The sequence below is a fragment of the Anguilla anguilla genome, chromosome 16, assembly GCF_013347855.1.
Source record: "Anguilla anguilla isolate fAngAng1 chromosome 16, fAngAng1.pri, whole genome shotgun sequence".
Classification (NCBI taxonomy): Eukaryota; Metazoa; Chordata; class Actinopteri; order Anguilliformes; family Anguillidae; genus Anguilla; species Anguilla anguilla.
In genome coordinates, this window is record NC_049216.1 from 9,999,147 (window position 1) to 10,020,303 (window position 21,157).

Genomic DNA, 21,157 nt, shown 5'->3' on the forward strand with positions numbered 1-21,157 from the left:
TCCATCTCTCTATCAGCTCAATTCAATTCAACTTGCTTTACAGCGTGACAAAAAATCATACCGCGCTCTCACCTTGTGGTGCTGTCCGTGCAGCAGGAAGTGCAGGGTGATGAGGTAATAGTTGTGGCCGGGCGGACGCATGTGGAACACGAAGCGATGGATGCAGTACTCGATGAAGGACCAGAGGAACATGCCCAACATGAAGAAGAGGGGGAAAGTGTACTTGTGCACCAGGAAGGAATATTCTGGAGGAACAGTGAGAGATAAAGGGAGAGATGAGCTACGTGGATAGCACTGCTCATGCGTGTGTGTGTGAGTGTTAGTGTGAGTGTGCGTGTGTAGCTTTGTGTGTGAGTGTGAGTGTGTGTGTGTGTGCACGTATGCCTACTTGTGTGCGTGCATGTATGTGTATGTGTGTGTGTGTGTGTGTGAGTGTGAGTGTTAGTGTGAGTGTGAGTGTGAGCATGCGTGTGTAGCTTTGTGTGTGAGTGTGAGTGTGTGTGTGTGTGTGTGTGTGTTTGTGTACGTAAGTGTGTGTGTCTGTGTGTGTCTGCGTGCATGCCTACTTGTGTGCATGCGTGTATGTGTATGTATGTGTGTGTGTGTGTATGTAAGTGTATGTGTGTGTGTGTGTGTGTGTATGTGTGTGTGTGCGTGCATGTTAGACTCACCTGTTGTGAGGAAGACTCTGGTCTGCTCCTTTGCCAGGATGGTGTAGCAGTTCCAGCTCAGATAGAACACCAGCGGCATCCAGACAAGGGGAACCATGTACCTACAGCACAGGTACCGCAGTTAAACACAGCATAAGATACAGCACAGCATAGATACAACACAGCATAAGATACAGCACAGTATAGATACAACACAGTATGTGTGTGTCTGTGTCTGTGTCTGTGTTTGTGCGTGTGCGTATGTACGTGTATGTGTAGTGTGTTTTATGTGTGTGTCTATTGAGTGTGTGAGAGATAGAGAGCGATTGTGTGTGCATGTGTGTGTGTGTGTGTGCGTATGTATGTGTGAGTGACCGTGTGCATATGTATGTATGTGTGTGTGCGTGTGTGTGTTCACGTATGTGTGTGTCTGTGTTTGTGTGTGCGTAGTCCGTGTGTGTGTGTGTGTGTGTGTGTGTGTGTGTGTGTGAGAGAGTGTGTGTGCGTGTGTGTGTGTGTGAGAGTGTGTGTGTGTGTGTGTATGTGTGTGTGTGTGTGTGAGAGAGTGTGTGTGTGTGTGTGTGTGTGTGTGTGTGTGTGTTCACGTATGTGTGTGTCTGTGTTTGTGTGTGCGTAGTCCGCGTGTGTGTGTGTGTGTGTGTGTGTGAGAGTGTGTGTGTGTGTGTGCGTGTGTGTGTGTGAGAGTGTGTGTGTGTGTGTGCGTGTGTGTGTGTGTGTGTGCGTGTGAGTGTGAGTGTGTGTGTGTGAATCTCACCAGGAGGTCTTGGTGCTGTGTGTGTGTGTGTGTGTGTGAATCTCACCAGGAGGTCTTGGTGCTGGCCTCCATCAGAGGGGACTCGAAGAGGCGGATGGGCCGGTCGACGGGCTGGTGCACCCAGGTGTCGTACTTCTCCCCCAGGTGGCCCACCTGCCAGGCCAGGGGCTTCTCCCAGTCCACCAGGTCCTGCGGACAGGGCCCACCGCACACGTCAGCAGGGGCAGCTCACCAAACACAGTCTATCCAGCCACTCACAGAACGGGCCCCTCACTCAAGATAGTAAGGCCAAGGTCAAGATATTACGTCAAGCGTGCAAATAGAGTCTCGCATAGAGCTGTGACCCACTGCCCCCAGGTCCACAGTGCAGCTCTCTGGTCACTCTGTTTCAATACCGGTGTCTTGTCCCCTTTGTGGCACTCGAAAAAGAGCGGGACGGTCACCTGGGGTTTGGGACACGGGTCGGATGAGGCTGTTGCGAGACATTTGCAGTGGTCGGTTTGCTAAAGTTTGTTTTATGGTCCTTTCACTCAAAGCGACCATCGGTCTCTCCTGCACTGGTTTATTTAAGGACCGACAGGAGCGCACTCACAGGCTGCAGACTGGACCAGCCCTTCCAGCTGAGGAGGTTTGTCTCTCCTCAGAAAGAAGGCTTGAGGGCCTAAAGTGGAGCTTCATTGCCGGCATGCGCCACAGCTGATCTGAATCAGCCTGAGTGCAGGCTGCCATGCCCACTGCCACCAGCAGAGAGAGCCATGGTGCTGTTTCTCAGACCCAGGACATCAGGGCGCAGGAATACCCTCAAGTAACAGAGAGCAGGAAGTGAAAAGCATATGAATCCCCGGAGGATTACCTAAACTTATCAGCACCCTAGTTATCAGTGTTTATCAGAATATCAGCAGATAAGGGCCCAGAATGAAGCTCACATGTTCTCTTATGAAAGGGTTACAGTGAGTCAGCAGCACTGAGGAGCATGGGTGTGTGTGTGCGCGTGCGTGTGTGAGTGCGCAAGTGCGTGTGTGTGTGTGTGTGTGTATCCATGTATGAATGCGTGTTTATGTGTGTATGAGTGTGTGTGAGTCAGCAAGTGTGTGTGTGTATATATATGCGAGAATGTATGTGTACATGTGCGTGCATGAGTGTTATCGAGTGTGAGTATCAGTGTGATTGTCAGTGTGAGACTGTGTGTGTGTATGTACCTGTGTATATATATATATGTGTGTGTGTGTCTGTGCGTGTGTGTGAGTAACCGTGTGTGTGTGTGTGTGTGTGTGTGTGTGAGTGTGTGCGCGTGAGTGTGTGCGTGCACGCTCACACTTGCACGGTCACACAGTCTGGGATCACAGACAGCTGAAAAGGGGGCGTGCTCACGGCAGATGACGGACAGAAGGGTCAATGCCCATCAGAGTGGTCACCTTTCTCAGGCCAACGGATTCCATAATCCCACAATGCCTCATGCTTACAACGGGGTCAACGAACACACGGGCACGGAGCGGCAGGGCACCTGGTACACGGTGTGACCGTGTCGGTGCCTCAGTGCGGGATGACGGCAGCGCTCCCACAGCGCAGTGCGCGTACCCGCCGTCAGACTTTTGGTTCTTATCATTCCCACGGTCAAGCCTGAGACCAACTTTCTCGTCTATATTGTCTCTGAGGTCGAGTCTGTGACCGCGGTTCCGGTCAATATCGTCTCCATGGTCGAGTCTGAGATCCCGGTTCTGGTCTATATTGTCTCTGAGGTCAAGTCTGAGACCTCAGTTCTGGTCTATGTCATTCCCACGGTCAGTTCTTGGACCCAGGTTCTGGTCTATGTCATTCCCACGGTCAGTTCTCAGACCCTGGTTCTGGTCTATATTGTCTCCGCGGTCGAGTTTGAGACCGTGCCTGTGGTCCGTATCTCGTCTGAGACAGCAGCCGGCACGTTCTCCCTCTCTTACCGTCTTGGGGTCCACTTTGCTGCAGAGACTGGCGCCCGACACCTCTTCCTCCCGCATGTGCTCCGGAGTCTTCCTCCTCTCCTTCAGCGTCTGCAACAGAGCAACCAAGAGAGGAGGGGGTCAAACCCAGACTGGACAAAAGGGGGGGAGATCTCCCAGCACGTCTACACCCTGATGCTCCACGTCCTCTCCATGCTCTTTAGTGGTCTGAGATAGCCTTCTCCACACACTTCCTGGGAGCTCCATTTAAAATATAACATTGAAGAAGTCCCTGGCCTTGCAGCACAGCACATAAAGGAGTGTACACACCAATGAAGCTCCACCGGGGTAGAGAATCTCTCTTGGCCAGGTCTACCTTGCAAAAGGGATGATTTACCTCAATTGGACTTTCATGGTAAAATAAAGGACATATAGGGAGAAATCAAAAACCATAACCACACTGAAATGCCAGGAAATCTTTTGTTTCCTCCACTTTTCCGCATGACTGGGGACAATTCCGTTTAAGTGGAGTTAATTCCGGAAATTAAATCACATTTGCTTTATGCAAAATGCCCAATGAGGATTTTTCAATGAATTAAGGACAGAGGTGGACAAAGTCCAGAACATAAAAGTCCTCCCCAGTATTTTGTTCAAATCACCTTGGATTGACTAAATAGCGCAATTCTTCAGCCAGGAGGTAGAACTAATTAGTGAAATCAGCTGGCTGAGTTCACTGGCGGAAGAAACACACGGCAAGACTCTTACTTTCTGACCCCTGGACTCCGATTAAGGACATGTCAAAGTGAGAACTCTGCTTTCCAACCACAGAAACGGACTGGGCGCTTCTGCAATCACTCCCCTCCATTCCAATCTCTGTCTGAGAGGTCAAGGTACACCCGGCTGTCCTTAAACCTTGACACCATTTTCTTCACAAACTTGAAAGCTGGAAAGGCAAATGTATTCCACATGTCTTCATTCCATTTAGCCTTGATTTCCCAGAATGCCCTGCGAAGCTGATCACTGTCAGAAGCTAACATTGGAAAGGCTAGGGCACCGACAGGGCAAAAATTCAAATTCACCATCGTATTTAAAAATGACCCACTTTAGAAAAATCTATTCAGTGACATCATAGTTAAAGGTAAGGTCCAAGTCACCCACTAAGCTCTTGTACGTGCATTACCGGGTCTGTATAAATAATAGGAGGCTTCCGAATCGACCAGTGGGTGCGGCCAACATGTGATTATTATGAGGTAATCAGACAATAACTGTGAGATAATCAGGGCGTGGTGTCAAAAACCTGTTAAGAGCACAAATCTGTTCCAGCACAAAGCTCGCCTCCCACGACTGTGGAGCCACACTTTATAACTGCTGTACATGACCTGTGAGCAGGAGGACAGACATGAAGAAAGATGGCAGCCAGCCATTTGGGAGACACACGTATAACGTCAAGTAGAGAGACAGGTAGAGGGATACAGGTAGAGGGAGGCTAGAGTAAAGGTCTTTCCCAAGCATAAATGACAGAGAAAATTAATCCACAACTATCAAAGCAACCACCAACATCCAGGCCGTAGTCAGAACCACCGGAATAACTAATGCCTACACTCCTCCAACATGTGAACTAGAGCACTCAAGACAACACTACTGGCAAAACTAAGCACCCCCTGAACACATCCTGAACAGAAACATCAACACAAAACAGAACAACCACGGCATGGGATTCTGAGCACATCTTCACTGATCAATGTGTCAGCAGGCCGTGATCATCCAGAGAGGGCACCACAGAAGAAGAACGAAACACACCAGCACACCAACACCTGAGCACTGACACCTGTACGCTGACAACTGAACACTGACACCTGTACACTGACACCTGTACACTGACAACTGAACACTGACACCTGTACACTGACACCTGTACATTGATACCTGAACACTGACACCTGTACACTGACACCTGTACATTGACACCTGTACACTGACACCTGTACATTGATACCTTTACACCAACACCTGAGCACTGACACCTGTACACTGACAACTGAACACTGACACCTGTACACTGACACCTGTACATTGATACCTTTACACCAAAAACAATACACTGACACCTGTACACCGACACCTGTATGCTGACAACTGAACACTGATACCTGAACACTGACACCTATACACCAAAACCTGTACACTGACACCTGAACACTGATACCTATACACCAAAACCTGTACACTGACACCTGAACACTGACACCTACACACCAAAACCTGTACACTGACACCTGAACACTGATACCTGAACACTGACACCTGTACACTGATACCTGAACACTGACACCTTTACACCAAAACCTGAACACTGACACCTGTACACCAAAACCTGTACACTGACACCTGAACACTGATACCTATACACCAAAACCTGTACACTGACACCTGAACACTGACACCTACACACCAAAACCTGTACACTGGCACCTGAACACTGATACCTGAACACTGACACCTATACACCAAAACCTGAACACTGACACCTGTACACTGATACCTGAACACTGACACCTTTACACCAAAACCTGAACACTGACACCTGAACACTGACACCTGTACACTGGCACCTGAACACTGACACCTGTCCAACAAAAACCATCGGGCAACCATAAAAGGCCCCGCCAGATAATGAGAGAAGTTTGCCCCCGTGGTGAAAGCGGAGTGGAAATTCACAGGTGGCTCATTAATGAGGCGAGGGTCAATGTTCCAGCCTCGGCGCTCGGACGTGGAAGCGGACGCAGCCCCGCGCCCGCCCGCGCCCCGCGGCCCCGCCCGCCACCGCGGCCCCGCCCGAGCCCGCGCATGTCGCCGTTTCATCTCCGGCGGTATAACAGCACCGTTTATTAGTGCAATAAACCCTCACACGCAGGCTGCACGTTCGAGCCGGGCTCTCAACCCCTGGACCCTGGAAACAGATAAGAGCAGTATTCTTTACCCCCCCCACCCTTCTCATTTTACCAGGTACAGGGCTTAATATATAAAGCTGAGTTTACTGGATCAGGTGCTGAGCATCTTATTAAAATCATGATGCAGCACATTACTAAATCGCGTATCGCGCAGAGAAAGCGGCTCAGAGACGTGACTCATTCAAAAGGTGGGGGTGGGGGTGGGGGGGGCTGAGGGGTTGAGTTTCCTGTGTGTTTATTACACTTTTATAACACTGCAATTAATTGGTTACAGTTGCGGAGGGTATTGAGTTCATTAGCAAACTGATGTGGTTCTAGTCAGTCCATCCATTGTGGTCAGTGGGTGATAATTCCGTTTTAAGCTTAAAGCACGCTCTCGCTGAGGGTACTGTCTCTCCTGAAACTGCCCGGAAGCACAGACAGCACACCTCACCCGCCCCCGCCCCACACAAACCGTAACCCAAGGGCAACAGCACAAGTAACTGTGCAGTTATCCTACCTACAACACAGGTAACCACAGTCAATCCTCCCGACAACACAGGTAATCACAGTCACTCCTCCAAACAGAACAGGCAACTACACACATCATATAGGACATGGTGGTAGGCACACGGTACATATAACAGGTAACTAAAGCAACCAGGGGTAATTGCCATGCAAATCAGTATATTGCACAACAGAAAGCACACAAGCCATAGTCTACATTTCACCCTGGCAACCAAGGATTGGCACAGGTTCTCAGAGAACACAGTTTGGGAGGTTTGCTAATAACTCAATCTTGGAATGGCACAAAAGACAGTCGTATGCGATTGCAACTGCTCGCTTTTAATCGTCACTTTGCACTGGCTCCCTTCAGCACTACGTCTCAATCAAAATTTGTGTTGTATTCAGGTATTTTTGGGAATGTTCCTCTTTAATGTTACGCAGTATACAAGAGATTTTCCATTGCTGAAAGGTTTCCTGACAGCACAGTCTGAGAGAGGTTGCCTAGCAGCACCGTTTGAGAGAGGTTGACTAGCAGCACAGTAAGAGAGAGGTTGCCTAGCAGCACCGTTTGAGAGAGGTTGACTAGCAGCACAGTAAGAGAGAGGTTGCCTAGCAGCACAGTTTAAGAGAGGTTGCCTAGCAGCACAGTTTGAGAGAGGTTGCCTAGCAGCACCGTTTGAGAGAGGTTGACTAGCAGCAGTTTGTGAAAGCACAAAATACAAAACCTCTGTTGTGTTGGGAGCTGCAGTTGGACGTACCATCACTCTCCATCCAAACTGATCACCAAAACACCAATCCTGCACTTTATTATGCTTCTCAGAAAGCCAATCACGGAGGGGGATTTCATAGGCGGCTACACATGAATGTATGAAGTACACGCACAGCACAATGCTGTCACTCACAGCCGGCCACACCCCCCTGCAGAAACACGCCGCATAAATTACAGATGTGACCTCATGGCGGTGGTGGGAAGGGGGGGGGGGGGGGCTGGGGGGACCTGGTACAGACTGGGTCCTTTAAGGGAGAGGTCAGAGAGGGGGGCATTTGGAGTGGGGGGGTGTGTACAATACCGGAGCCTGTGGAGAATTCCTGCACCCAGATAATGGTCAGTCTTTGTGACAGACCGTTTAGCGAGGCGGGGGGGGGGGGGGGGGGAGGGGAGCTGTGGGGGGTTGGCGGCAAGGACTCTAAGAGACTTTGTCTGCCCTCCAACCCTCGGTGCAGAGCAAGCTGGAGAGAGGAGGAGGGAGAGAAAGAAAGAGAGAGAGCAGGAGGAGAGGAACAGAGGAGACCCTGGCTGTGACTGGTACAGAGGGGAAGAGGGGACAGTGTGTGAGGGGATGGGTGGGAGGAGTGTGGGGGAGCAGAATCTGTGCATTAGTGACAGTGCTCTCTCATAGGCTGCTTTAGCTACAGATGTGCAAATACACACACACACAGCCTAGTCACTGGGCCAACTCTGTATTCACAAGAAGCAACAGAAATAACACCCTTAGTGAGTGCACATGAATGGGTCGTGTGTGTGTGTGTGTGTGTGTGTGTTTGTGTACACATACTGGCTGCGTGTGTCGAGCTGGGCCTTCCTCAAGTGCACAGTGCTCAGGGGTTAAAGTTCACGCAGCACAAACAGCCCCGTTGTTCCAGGGAGACGGGAAACCATGGCGACAGGGCAGCCGAGTTCATACGGCCTTTGCGTGCGCAACGTGCCTGAGTCGCAGGGAGGAAGCCCTGGAGACTGACCTAAACAAAGTCACCTTGAACCCGCGCCCTTAATAGCGCAAAGCCCCGCGCGCGTACAACACAAGTCTCCTCCGCACGTGCGGTCAGCAGACCGTCGCAAACGCCAATCATCGGAGACAGCGGCGGCTGCCGTCGACTGCGGTTACAGCTTAGCTACAGCCGGCTCCCAACGGCCCAACAACCAGTCATTACGGAGTAAAGCGATAAAGTGGTGTTATCGCTACCAAAGGAGGAAGGCCTGTGTGGTTTTACGATAAAAACATACATAAATTTGTCTCAAAACACCCCATCCAATCCCATAATGCCATTCTTGCCATGTACTTCGAAAAATATGCACATTTATGCACAATGAACAATATAGCACTCTTATTAGACTCAGATGGCCAAGTAAAATTGCCAAAAAATTCAAAAAATCCAAAAGAGACTGCTTAGACTTGCATCATACAAAACTATAAATGAGTGTAAGTTCATAGAAAAATGTCCTGCGTTTGAGGTCACATTAAACATAGACTAAATACAAACAAACAAAGCAATGACACAACGCATTTTCCGACATTCAAACACCACAAACACCACAAACACCAAACACCTGACTAGCCGAGCTGTCATTAAGTAGATATTACACGTCCGGCTCATAATGATTCTCCAGTATGGAGCCATTTTTGTGCTTACCATACACAGTTGTTCTCGTAGGCTGTACACTAAATAGAACAGCACAAATCATTTAAAGCAGTTCCGTCACCAACTGCAAGCTGTTAGGTTCCTGAAAACCCCAGTGACCAGCAAAACGACAGTTGACAAGACTAATGGCTTCTGGGAAATAGGGGATTAAGTTCCACGGCAGTTAGCACTACCAAAGCCTCATGTCCGAGGCAGGCGTCGTGGCGCGTACCACGTCCATCAGTGCGATTTCAGTGGGAAAAGTGGTCTGTTCCACGTGTGAACGGCAGGCAGTTTCCGCTGTTTGCGCACCACTGCTAATAGCGTCTACCACGACCTGAGTCACGAGCCCTGGTGGTGAAGGGAGGTACTGCACGTCTAATAATGAAAACTAAAGAAGATAGCGAACATGGAATCGTCAATGATGGACAGGGGACGCATACTTATGTAATTTATTCGTTTAGCAGCAAGACAAAAGTTCATGTAAAAAAATAAGAATATCTGATATTCATCAGCAAATGGCCTGGAAGAAGAGGCCACTCAGCCTATTAAAGCCCGGTTTAGTATCCATGACCAGCAGAGTAGCCCGTATGGATGGCTCAGCCAATGAACTTCTCCTTATATAATGGTGGACTGCACTACATTTTCAGGAAAGCTGATCTCCTGGGTAAGGAGGTTACTGTTTTCCCACCTGTAAGAGTAAGTACAGGATAACCTATGTAAAATCGCATAGGCGACTTATCCATATCACCCAAGTGAAAAAGTAATTGTCCCCTTAAACTTATTGACTGGTTGCACCACCTTTAGCAGCAATAACTCCAACCAAAGGCTTCCTATAATTTGATATCAGTTTTTCACAATGCTGCGGAGGAATTTTAGCCCACTCTACTTTACAGAACTTCTTTAATTCAGACAACTTGGTAGGCTTTCAAGCATGAACTGCTCATTTCAAGTCCTCCCACTCCCTCTATTGGGTTCAAGTCAGGACTTTGACTAGGCCACTCCAAAACTGAAATTCAGTTTCTTTTCAGCTATTCAGATGTGGACTTGCTTTGTTTGTGTTTTGGATCATTTTCTTGCTGGATAACCCAATTATGATTCAGTTCACAAACAGATGACCAGACATTCTCCTTAAGAAATCTCTGGCGCAGAACAGAGTTCATGGTTCCTTCAATAATGGCAAGTTGTCCAGGTCCCGAGGCAGCAAAGCATCCCCACATCATCACACTACCACCACCATGTTTGACTGTTGGCGTGATGTTCTTACAGAGAAATGCTGTATTTGCTTTGCGCCAGATATAAAGAAGATATAACGCGTTGTCTAAAAACTGTAAAATGTTTTTCACAATGACGATTAAATTAGTTTTATTAAATCGGACCGATCATTTTAATTTATTTATGTGAATAAATATAATCAAATATAATAAAATTGCTTTAGATTATAAATTAGATCACTGTCAATTTTTACTTACCGTCTTTGCCTTCTTTGATATTTTGGGTGCACAGCAAGAAGATATGTTAAACAAAGATGCACTAGATCTTGTTTAAATGAAGCGTGTTGAGCCAGATACGTGGGTGACGATAGATTTATATAGTCTGGCCCATTACAGGACAATATGTTAGAGGTGAACACTCTAGCACCTTAACACATTTAGAGAGAAAAAAAACACCCAGACATACATAATCGAAAGTGTGTGAGTGTTTAGACTCAGGCACTGAAGTGTAACTTGTTGGCCCAAGACCTTGTAACATTTATGGAAATGTTCCACTTCTACATTTGTGTAAGCAAAGCCAAAACATTAATGGATCAAGCATGCAAAGCCCAACTAAAACATACATCCAGGGACGTTATTTCTTACTATTGTAAAGAATAAGAAAGTAAACACAGCGTGTACACCAAATGAACGACACCTTACTGACTAGCTACACGGTGCAGTACATGCTGTCACCACCACTCATATAAGTCAAATAGTTATACAAAAGTTTATAAAGTTCCTGTAACGTGTACATAAGACATGGCAGCGGGTTAGCTCTTATGTAATCTACATCTTGGTTATGCTCTTAACCTACTCACGTAGGCCTTTTCGAGAATTTCATCGCAACCTCGCACACAAACACTACCAAACTGTCAAAACGGTCATTGGTTGTCTGAACTAAAGGAGCCACCAGCGTTGCTGGGAAAGGTTTTTTGTCCAAAAAACATGCCAACTGCCATGTAAACCTGTTTCTCCCACAAAAGCTACCTTTCCTGACAGAAAAAAAACTGTGGTCAAGGAAACGTTAGTGTCAACTTCAGACCTGGGGAACGAATAAACACCACATACAGCACAGACCTCAGGTTTGTGAGATCCACACATCCAAGGCCAATCTCACCCTTACTGGCTCCTCTCCACAAATCACAATCACACATTTCAATGAAAGCAACATGCTGGCTTTTTAAATGGTAGAGACAACGAAAGTGCTATACATTCACATGGAATTTGAGCAAAACGTCTGTATTTTGTAACAGAAATGTGTTAACTGCCCCTTTTTTTTTACCCTTGTGATCAAGTTTACCGTGATACACTGTGAAAATACTCAAAATCTGAACTAAATGTATTTTAGTAAGAACGACAGATTCACAGCACTGATTACCAAGTACACTGCAGTTAATTATGGAGTGAGGAACAATGGGAGGGCAAATTCCACTTAAAACCAGGTGGCGTGAGTCCCTGAACAATATAAAATACTAACACACTCATCGGTCGGTATCTTTTGTTTCAGCCTAAATACCTCAGAGCAGCAAGCGAACCACACACTGGCATCCTTCACGCATGCATTAAAAAAATCACAAGAGCTGCCAATCACAGCTGCCAGTAAAAGTGATGATATCGGACCCGAGCAATCACAGCAGGAAATGGTACTGCAGTCACCCGGGTCCAGTGAGTCACAGCAGAGTCAAACACATTCTCCCTGCTCTCGGACTCCTCATTGGCCAGGCTGAAGTGTCCCCCCTGAGAAATCACTCTCATTCCGAATGACACTGGGCCCCGCAGAGATCACGTGACCTCTATAACTTTACAGCCATTGGTTAATGGTTAACGTGTCCATATGGGTCACTTAGTGTTGTCGAACTAAAGGAGCTATAATAACACCAGAGGTGCCATAAACCCTCACAAACTTCCCCTAACGCAATCAGATGGGAGACAGGCCTACAGCTCCTCTCACACAGCCCTCAGTGTGTCAGAGATGGGCAGATATCCCATAAAGGCCTCTATATGAGGGACATAAAGCACGTCAGCACATTTCACTGGAAGAGATCAGATCACTGTGTGTGTGTGCGTGTGTGAGTGTGTGCGTGTGTGTGTGTGTGTGTGCGTGCGTGCGTGCGTGCGTGTGTGTGTGATTGTGCGTGTGTGTGTGTGCGTGTGAGGAGAGAGAGACATCACGTTATTCTTTACATCATTATGTCTTTATTCGTGTACTTTTAATTGCAGCTGCATTCATTCTGCTTGACTTATGTCTCGTTCCATTGTTATCCCAATTGCTTTGCCCATGTAGCTAAAAGCAGTCATGCAGATAAAGCATTTCACAAATTTAATTGAGAGAGAGACAGAAAGAGAGGGAATGAAAGAAATAGAGATGTTGGTCAAGACGGAAGAAGAGAGTGTGATAGAGCAGTCATGTTGGATCAGTCAGCGCAGCTAACCAAGGGGAACACGAATCCAAGATAAGCCCAACATGTACCAAGAAATGTTCAAGAAGAGATAAAACAAGACTGGATCCTATGAATAAACATTCTACATTTTGAACTAAATTCTAAATGCGCACTAAAATTCCAGATGAATCTGAAATCACAAAGGCACAAAGGCCTGTATTTGATCAACAATATGAATTTGACGTACAACTGAACTCAAGCATCACACCTTTTTCTTCACGAACTCAATTTTGCGAGCTGGTGTTAGCGACCATTCAACTCGCCACACCGTGTTTGTGAAGAACTGTTAGTCAAAGTTCAGGACAAACGTTGATCGAATCTCAGCCAACAACATTTAAAGCTTTAAAAATCTAAACGTTAAACCGTGAGAACAGTTCTCTTAGTTTACATGTCTCAAGTCACCAGTTCACCAACCCAAACTTACAAGCTCGCACCAGCACAGCCAAACACACCAAAGATTCTTACAGCGAACACTTGGGTCAGTGAAACTAAAAAAACAAAGCAAGCCTCAGTGTCTTAGGAGCAGAAACATTCAAACATACTGGCTGCTGACTGGCTGACGTCCTTGCTATCAGGGACACATAGCAGCGACGGACCCTGACCAAATACAGGCTCGGCGACCACGGCCGGGCCATTGAGAAAGGCTCACACGGGCTCCCGCCTGCTGAAGAAGCAAAGCCTGATTTGGTTGCTATGAGACAGGCAGGAAACAGAGAGGCACTTTCTCCAACACTGCAAAAAAATCTGCTAACAGAGATGAAACACTACGATAATATAAACATGCCTCTCCTAATTCCATATTTTAGGGAAAGTTATTTGCTTTGGCCATATGTTGCCTTGGACTGTTCCTGTCAATGAAGAACACCTGAATCTGAGTGTTTTTTTTTTGTTTTTTGTTTTTTTAAAAGAAGAATTGATATTTTATTTGCTTCACATACGTGCATTTCTAATTGTGTATTTTCATGACAACTTGCGTTGAACTTTATGCAACTGCTGTGGCAACACAGAGGGGGACACTTAACCTGCGGTTTGCGCCAAGTGTTGGGTAAACGTTTACGCAAAAACAAACAACCCGATACTTCCGACACAGGCACCATTTGAATGGGTCAAATTCAGCTTTCCGCACACAGTCCTCTTTCTCACAGTAAGCCTGGAGCGCGCTCACTAACAAAGTTTAGCATTTCAGCACGACAGGAATGCGCGCCACAGAGAAAGATGCACAGCAGCAGACGGGCGAATCACGTGTAGCGAATCAGACAAATCGCATTATGCTTTGTGTTCTAAGAGTGAGCATGCTGACCGTGCAGAGAAAGAGATTTAAACTACCGTTTACTGCTGAAACCTGGTGCGAAGAAAACTAATGATGGAATCTCATGTGATGGCTTGACTTGGGACAAAGATGATTTTCAACAGAGGCTAGCTGGAGGATGTGTAAAAACGGAGAGCGGGTGGGAGTCATATGATCACTACTCTCTGGAAAGGGTGTGGGAGTCACATGACCATTATTGTTAAGCCCCTATGCACTGTTACCCAAGACAGGCAGTCTTAAATAACAGTGCATTACACCGAATAGTGTAAACACATGTGTGTGTTCAAACATGGGGGTGGGGTGAGGGGTCAAACAAAACAAAGGAGGGAAGAACCAGGCACTGAAGTGGGGGAGGGGGGGGGGGGGCTTTGGTGGGTAGGAGTGTTTCCACTCAACCAATCACCACCATAATTTCCATAATCACAGCAGGTCAGATGTAGTAGTAAATATTTACCAACAATACCATTCTCCATAAGAACATGTCCAATGGGCAGTCCTCATGTTTCTCTCTTTCAAATTCAAATTCAAAGCACTTTCACTGGTGTAGTAAATACAAACGCACACATTGTGCTGGCAATGTCAAAGATTCCTTCTGCCTGACAAAGGCAGGTCTATCTGAAAGAGATGCCGCCATCCCCTAAACATCCTGTCATCTGTGGATCGACCTCTTTGCGAAACGTTTTCACTTTAAACACCAATAAAACGTAATCAGCGAAAAAGACTTCACCACCAAGGAACAGGGTTCACGAAAAGGTGTACGAGAACCAAGAAAATAAGTAAATTGTTAAAAACACATCAGTTTAACAACGGTATTAAAAACAACGATATTAACTACAATGACAGCAAAACAAAAACTATACATCTTTTCTCCCATTTATTTCATGCCTCTCTCTCACACTTCAATTTAACGTGCCAATGAAATACAGATTAAATAAATATTGAGTAAAGTAAATGTCGAGCAAACATTGACTGAGTGTAAAACTGCACGCGCTGTACAGCCGCTTGCTATGACTCTCTCTCGTTCATGTTCTCGGGGTTGTCCTCAGTCCAAATGTCGATGGTTCCAGAGGTGCCCAGCTGAGCCCGACACAGCCCCCCAGGGCAGGGGACCCTGGGACCGAGGGACGAGCCCCCGCTAAGGTTTCCGCCAACAGCTGCTAGTCTGCCTCGTCCGCTGCAGCAGGTGAATGGGCGGGGTCGCTGCAGTTGAACGGGCGGGGTTGCTGGCCAGCTGCTGCCCCAGGGGTAATGAAACAGGGGCAGGATATTCTGGCACTGTCACTCCCACAGAAACCACACAGGAGCCCCACCAATCGCACAGCAGGTCCGTAAGAAAAAACAAAAAACCATATATAAGGTGATCGCTGTGTACTTTCAGCCTATCCTTCCGGGAGGCCGTCACTGATAAAGGGAGCATGACTTTATCCACCAATCGCTGCCGGCTGTGGCAGACTAACCAGCTCTGCGATTGGTGGAGATCTCCTCTCTGGTATTGAGGTGAAAAGTCATGATGTCACCGTCCTCCCCGTGGCTTATCATCCCTGTTGTGCTTCTGCGGCTCCCCGCTTCAGAGGACAGGCGGAAAAACAGCGTGGCGGCGACCGCTTCCTGGCGTACGCGATGCGGCAGGACCGGGAGATGAAAACGAGCTTTTCCTCACGTGGCGGAGAAGATCCCCGCCCCCGAGGCACCGGTGGAGCGCAGGGCTCCAGGACGAGCTTTTGCGACCCTGCCTATGCTAAGCAGGGGCTGTGGTGACCGTGTCCAGCCCCACCACTGCTAACGAAACAGCACACAAACCGAGCCCTAAGCATTCACACCCTCTCCTCTTACGTGCCCCTGTGCACCTCTACATAGCCACACCCCTTCAGAACACAAACGGCTATTAAAAAAACACTACCGCATGACAAATCGCTAAGCTAATTGCTGCCGTACACAAACAAATCCCCAACCACACAGCAGTGATGGCCTCACACAGGGAAAAAAACAACTGAGAAAGGCCAAAGATCCCCAAAGGAGATACTTGCACCCTACACTATTCATATGATACAATACACACACTATGCTAAGCTACATACACGACAATACATGTGCTAACTACATACTGACTACCCTACATACAATACACACACTATAGTACACTGCGTACACTACAATACACATGCTAACTACATACTGACTACACTACACACATGCACACACACACACAAGCTATAAAACACATACTATACAAGACATAATACATTACAGTACACACACCATCTACATACTCACTGCAGTATGCTACAGATACACAGCACATAGACAGAGAAATAAATATATATAGAGGCACGTCGATAGATAGATAGAGAGAGAGAGACAGAGAGAGAGAGAGAGACAGTAAGAGAGAGAGAGAAGGCTCGAGAGCTTCCTCTCCTCACAAACACAGAGACAGGTCCAAAGGTCTGCGCAGATATGCACACACATGACAGAACAATGTCCTGCCGTTCAGTCAGTGCCACAGATTCACAGGCACGGGCACCACTCCCACTCAGACAAACACGCAGTCTTTAGCGCAGAAGCATTCACAAACATGCCAGCGCTCTTTGTCACGCGGGGCATTAAACTAACGGGGCCCGGGTCAGGGTGCGACTGTCCAACTCCAGTGATAACGCGCGGCTTTGGCAGACTCAGGCGTGTCCAACTCGGGTTCAGGTAATATTTGTGACTAGCGACTGTTGTGAAGGAGGTTTGTTTTTTTTCCCGCTGTGACTGAACAGATCGATAGAAAGGGATTTCTTCCCTTTTAAAACAACGGCATCGATGCCATGGCGACTGCCAGTTTTGTCACGTCTGATGCACTTTGCCTGGGAGATGCAAAGACACCACATTTATGGCCTCAGGCAAATATAGTTATCAAGATAGCCGGTGCACTAGAGGAGGAAAACAGTGAATGTCAGTTATTTCGTTTGCGTATTTGAATCTACTCTGGATACTAGCCTAAAGTATTGTTATATAATTTGTCGGTTTTCTTTTTTTATTATAATTTGTAGTAAAAAAGAAATGTAGCTAAATGCAAAAGTACTGGGGCAGGGACACATTATGTGTTGTTTTGGCTCTGTACTCTGGCACATTTGATTTGAAATAAACCAATGAATGTGAGGTTAAAGTGCAGACTGTTGGCTTTAATTTCAGGGCATTTATATCCTTATTTGGTGGTCCATGTCGGAAATTAACGCACTGGTGAACTCAGCAATAGCAAACAACCTGGTAAACCGGGGAATGCCACTGAGGTGGATGAATACTTTCAAATGTGAAGAAAAACCCCATCTTTAAGCACTGAGCAGATCGAGAACACTCTCCAGGACGGCACATACGTGTCAGACTACCATAGAGAGAAGACTGCAGCAGCGTAACCTCGGAGGGTTCATCACAAGATGCAAGCGCCCGTAAGCCTCAGGGACAGAATGGCTAAGGTGGAGATCACCTGACTAGGATGTAAGTGCCAGTCGATTTTTTTTTCAATTTTAATGCACTAGAGTACAGAGCCAAAACAACAAATGTGTCATGTCCCCAATAACTTTGCACGTAGTTGTATTCATAAGTCTGTATTTTTCGAGTTTACCAAAGGCTATTTAAGTGACATAATACACATTCTCCACTTCATTCCACTGCAATTCATTGATGTTCTGCAGCAAGCAGGTCCATCTCAGTCAACTCATAAGAAACCTGAAGTAGGACAAGCAATTCTGCCTTATCAATATCAAACTCCAATGCAAAAGGGACATTCTGTATTACTGCCAACCAGTGCAAAGTTTAACAGTAGTACCCACCTAGCATGGTAACAGTACACAACAACAACAAAAAACACAACTAAACAATTTTGCAAGTACTTATACACACATAAAACAGAGCAAAAGTAACACGTTTGGACTGTTGCAGGTCTTCTTCAATTGGAATTAACAGCAAGGATGGTTGCTCAGTTTTCCTGAAGACTATCAAAACATCGCCTCCCCTCTGTTTTTTGTGTTTAGTCACATCTGTATAACTGTGCTATAATGGTGAGGGCTGCTTTCTGACATAAAATATGACCAGAATGAAATCAAACAGATGAATGAAACCGCAATGAAATGGATAGTGAGAAAAAGATATACGTTCAGAAAATAGTTTTGTAAAAATAAAATAAATAGTTCTATCGACTATTTTGAGTCAACTGCCAGGGCCCAGTCCTGACAACACAGCTCTGGCAGTGGCAGATCCTGCATTTATCCTGCTTCTGTGAGACACAGCACAGAACACCCCTCAGGCAGATAGGAGCTGGAAATCACTTAAAAACCGGGATGTGTACAGAAGGTGTGGTGATCAAATGGCCAGGCAAGCACACTGAGAAAGACTAGTGTTGCTTTTTCCTTTCACGCACAGCTCTCACTCTACGCCGATTGGTCTAATTTTGAGTCTCACATCTGCTATGATTGGCCTAATTTTGAGCATATGTGCATTGGTGGAAAGGTCACATGACCCTCTGAATTACAATAGCACTTTACCTTACTGCTGCCTCCATGATTACCTTTGGTCATTCAATGACCATAGAAAAACAATGGGGCAACCTACATGTACAGCATAATTGTTAAACAGGCTTAAAACTGGTCCCTTGCTCTGAAAGCTAAATCGATTAATAAAAACGGGTTTGAGGTAGGAGGGGCCATATGCAGCAAAAAGGTATGCATGCATCTCCCACAGTTATCTGCTTTAACTTCATTTTATTTTAAGATTAATGTTTCCTGTCTACAGTTTCCCCCTATGGAGATAGTGAGAAACCTATAAAACCATCTCCATGCAGTTTTTTCCCCATATGGGTAAGCCTTCTTATATGTTTGTACAGTATATGACTTGTCATATATATAGTCACAGAATGCAGGGACCAGTACACAAGACTGGGAAATGAATTAGGAAAGTTTCATTTACAGAAGAACAGCATTAGCTGGAAAATAGAACAACACAGAAGAAAATACAGAAAATGACAGAAATGACACCTAGCAGCTAGGTTTCATGAAGAATGAGTTAGCATTCTTTTCACTGAATTCATACATTCATCAGTCCAAATATCTTCACGTAGCAGGAGAAGGAAGCTTCAATACGATAACACAGGGTCTTGCTAGTTTTATGTCTCTTCCCGTGTCTTCACCAATATCTCTCCGCCATATTGTTTTCCAGTAAGAGACATGTATGTCATGTTAGGTATACTCCTGCCATTGCCATTGAGTTGGTCAAGAGCCGGAGTTGGTCCCCGGGCGCTGCACTGCGGCTGCCCACAGCTCCTAAGTAGCTAGGATGGGTCAAATGCAGAGGACAAATTTCCCATTGGGTCAATTAAGTATAACATTTAACCTTTGACCTTTATCTGAGTATGTCTGCTGGACCGCTGGGATTTGCTGCATCGTCACAAAGTTACCACCGAGTATCCCAGCATGCTCGGTTCCCTGGAGGACACCATTTACATCTGCAGCCTGAAGGCTTTAAAACAACCAGCAGCCATTTCCACACCTGTCCGGGCAAACAGGTCAATTCAACACTTCAGTTCACCCGGAAAATAACTACCACTCGGAAATATCAGAACATCTCTCTTTCTCTCCGTCAGTTTCTGTCCTCCTTTTTCCTCTCCTTCATCGTATCCATTCACCTGTTCTCCATCCCTTTCCTTCTTCCTCATCTTCTTTCTCAATCCCTCACTCACCTGACCCCTTATTTATTTTGAGTGGCCGGGTGCAGACGAAGAATGTGTTGAATGATTAACTGTGCAGTGCCTCTGGGCTCTTATCGAAAAGAGGAGCGGGAGGTTCTCTCTGACCTGGGCAGGGCCGGGACACAAAGAGAGAGGGAGAGGGACGGGGAGCCGCCGGCCCGCACGCATACCGCCAGTGGGAAGCGCGGAGTGGGCGGGGCCTTCCGAGACAGCCAATGCCTGGCACGGCCCATGAAAGAAATCTTTCTCTCGTTCTCCACGTCCTCTCAGCACCGGGGGACATTCCCGGCATTCCGGCGCCCGCGAACGCCCGTCGGCCCGTTCCTCCGCCCGTTCCGAACGCATCACTCACTCCGTCCTTCCGTAAATAGAACGCGCGGGGATGATAACGGCGAGGACGCGTACGAGTCCCAATCTAACCGCACCCCCCCCCCCACCCACCCCCACCCACCCCCCGCTGCGAAAAACAGGTCCCGTTTGTGACTTGCGGAGAATAGAGCCTGTCACTGCAGCAACCTCACGCAAACACTTAACGCGCTCAGAAGACTGCGCCATTCACTGTACAGCGCACCGGGTGGCACGGGGTATCGATCGGAACAAAGCCGGGCAACCCGCCAGGGTTTCTGTTCCGGGTTTTGAGCGCTGCGTGTTTACATTGAGGGTTTGTTTGCCGCGAGGGCGGGGTTCCTTGAGCTGTTGGCCCGGCAACCGACTCGCCCGTATCGGTTCGGCTTCCTTCCCGAGCGCGCGGCCGAAAGCGTACACGCGAGAGGCGTTCAGCGCCGGTGAGATCTCATTCTGTCGCGTTATCACTAAACCACCCCACCTCCCCCCCCGCCCCCCCCCCCCCCCCCCCCCCCCCCCCCGGCATCAACACAGAGAAGCCAAAAAAGAATCACTCCCCTCATTAACCCAAGGACATGTCTCCTAAGAGAATCACCCCAAACCCCGCCCCGCCACCCCCCCCCCCCCCCCCAAGTGGCCCCGCCCACACGCCTGGTTCCCCAAGCAGGCTCCGAGGGTGAGCGTTACAGCTACGCTAGCGAATAACAGCTTCCCCCCCCCCCCCCCCCCCCCCCCCCCCCAGCAGGGGACGGGACAGGTCTCCAGGTGACGTCATTCCCGCCGCCCGCAGCCCGGTCCCCGGGGGGGGGCTGCAGCGCCCTGATGTAATTATGCAGTCCTGGGGCTCATTAGAGAGACACAAGCGGCCGGACGGCTGTGTTTGTGTCGGCTTTGAATCAATCTGGC

General features: G+C 47.5%; 1 protein-coding gene across 1 annotated transcript in view; it reads right to left on the bottom strand.

Annotated features, from left to right (window-relative positions):
* The window catches only part of LOC118215231 (fatty acid 2-hydroxylase-like), a 31,809-nt gene that overhangs the window by 3,038 nt on the left and 7,614 nt on the right, over window positions 1–21,157 (bottom strand). Inside the window, exons 2-5 of the mRNA XM_035395788.1 lie at window positions 3,363–3,452; window positions 1,472–1,614; window positions 672–772; window positions 73–245 (exon numbers count right to left, since the gene is read on the bottom strand). Of these exons, the coding sequence (XP_035251679.1) occupies window positions 73–245; window positions 672–772; window positions 1,472–1,614; window positions 3,363–3,452 (507 nt within the window). The remainder of the gene's footprint in view (window positions 1–72; window positions 246–671; window positions 773–1,471; window positions 1,615–3,362; window positions 3,453–21,157) is intronic.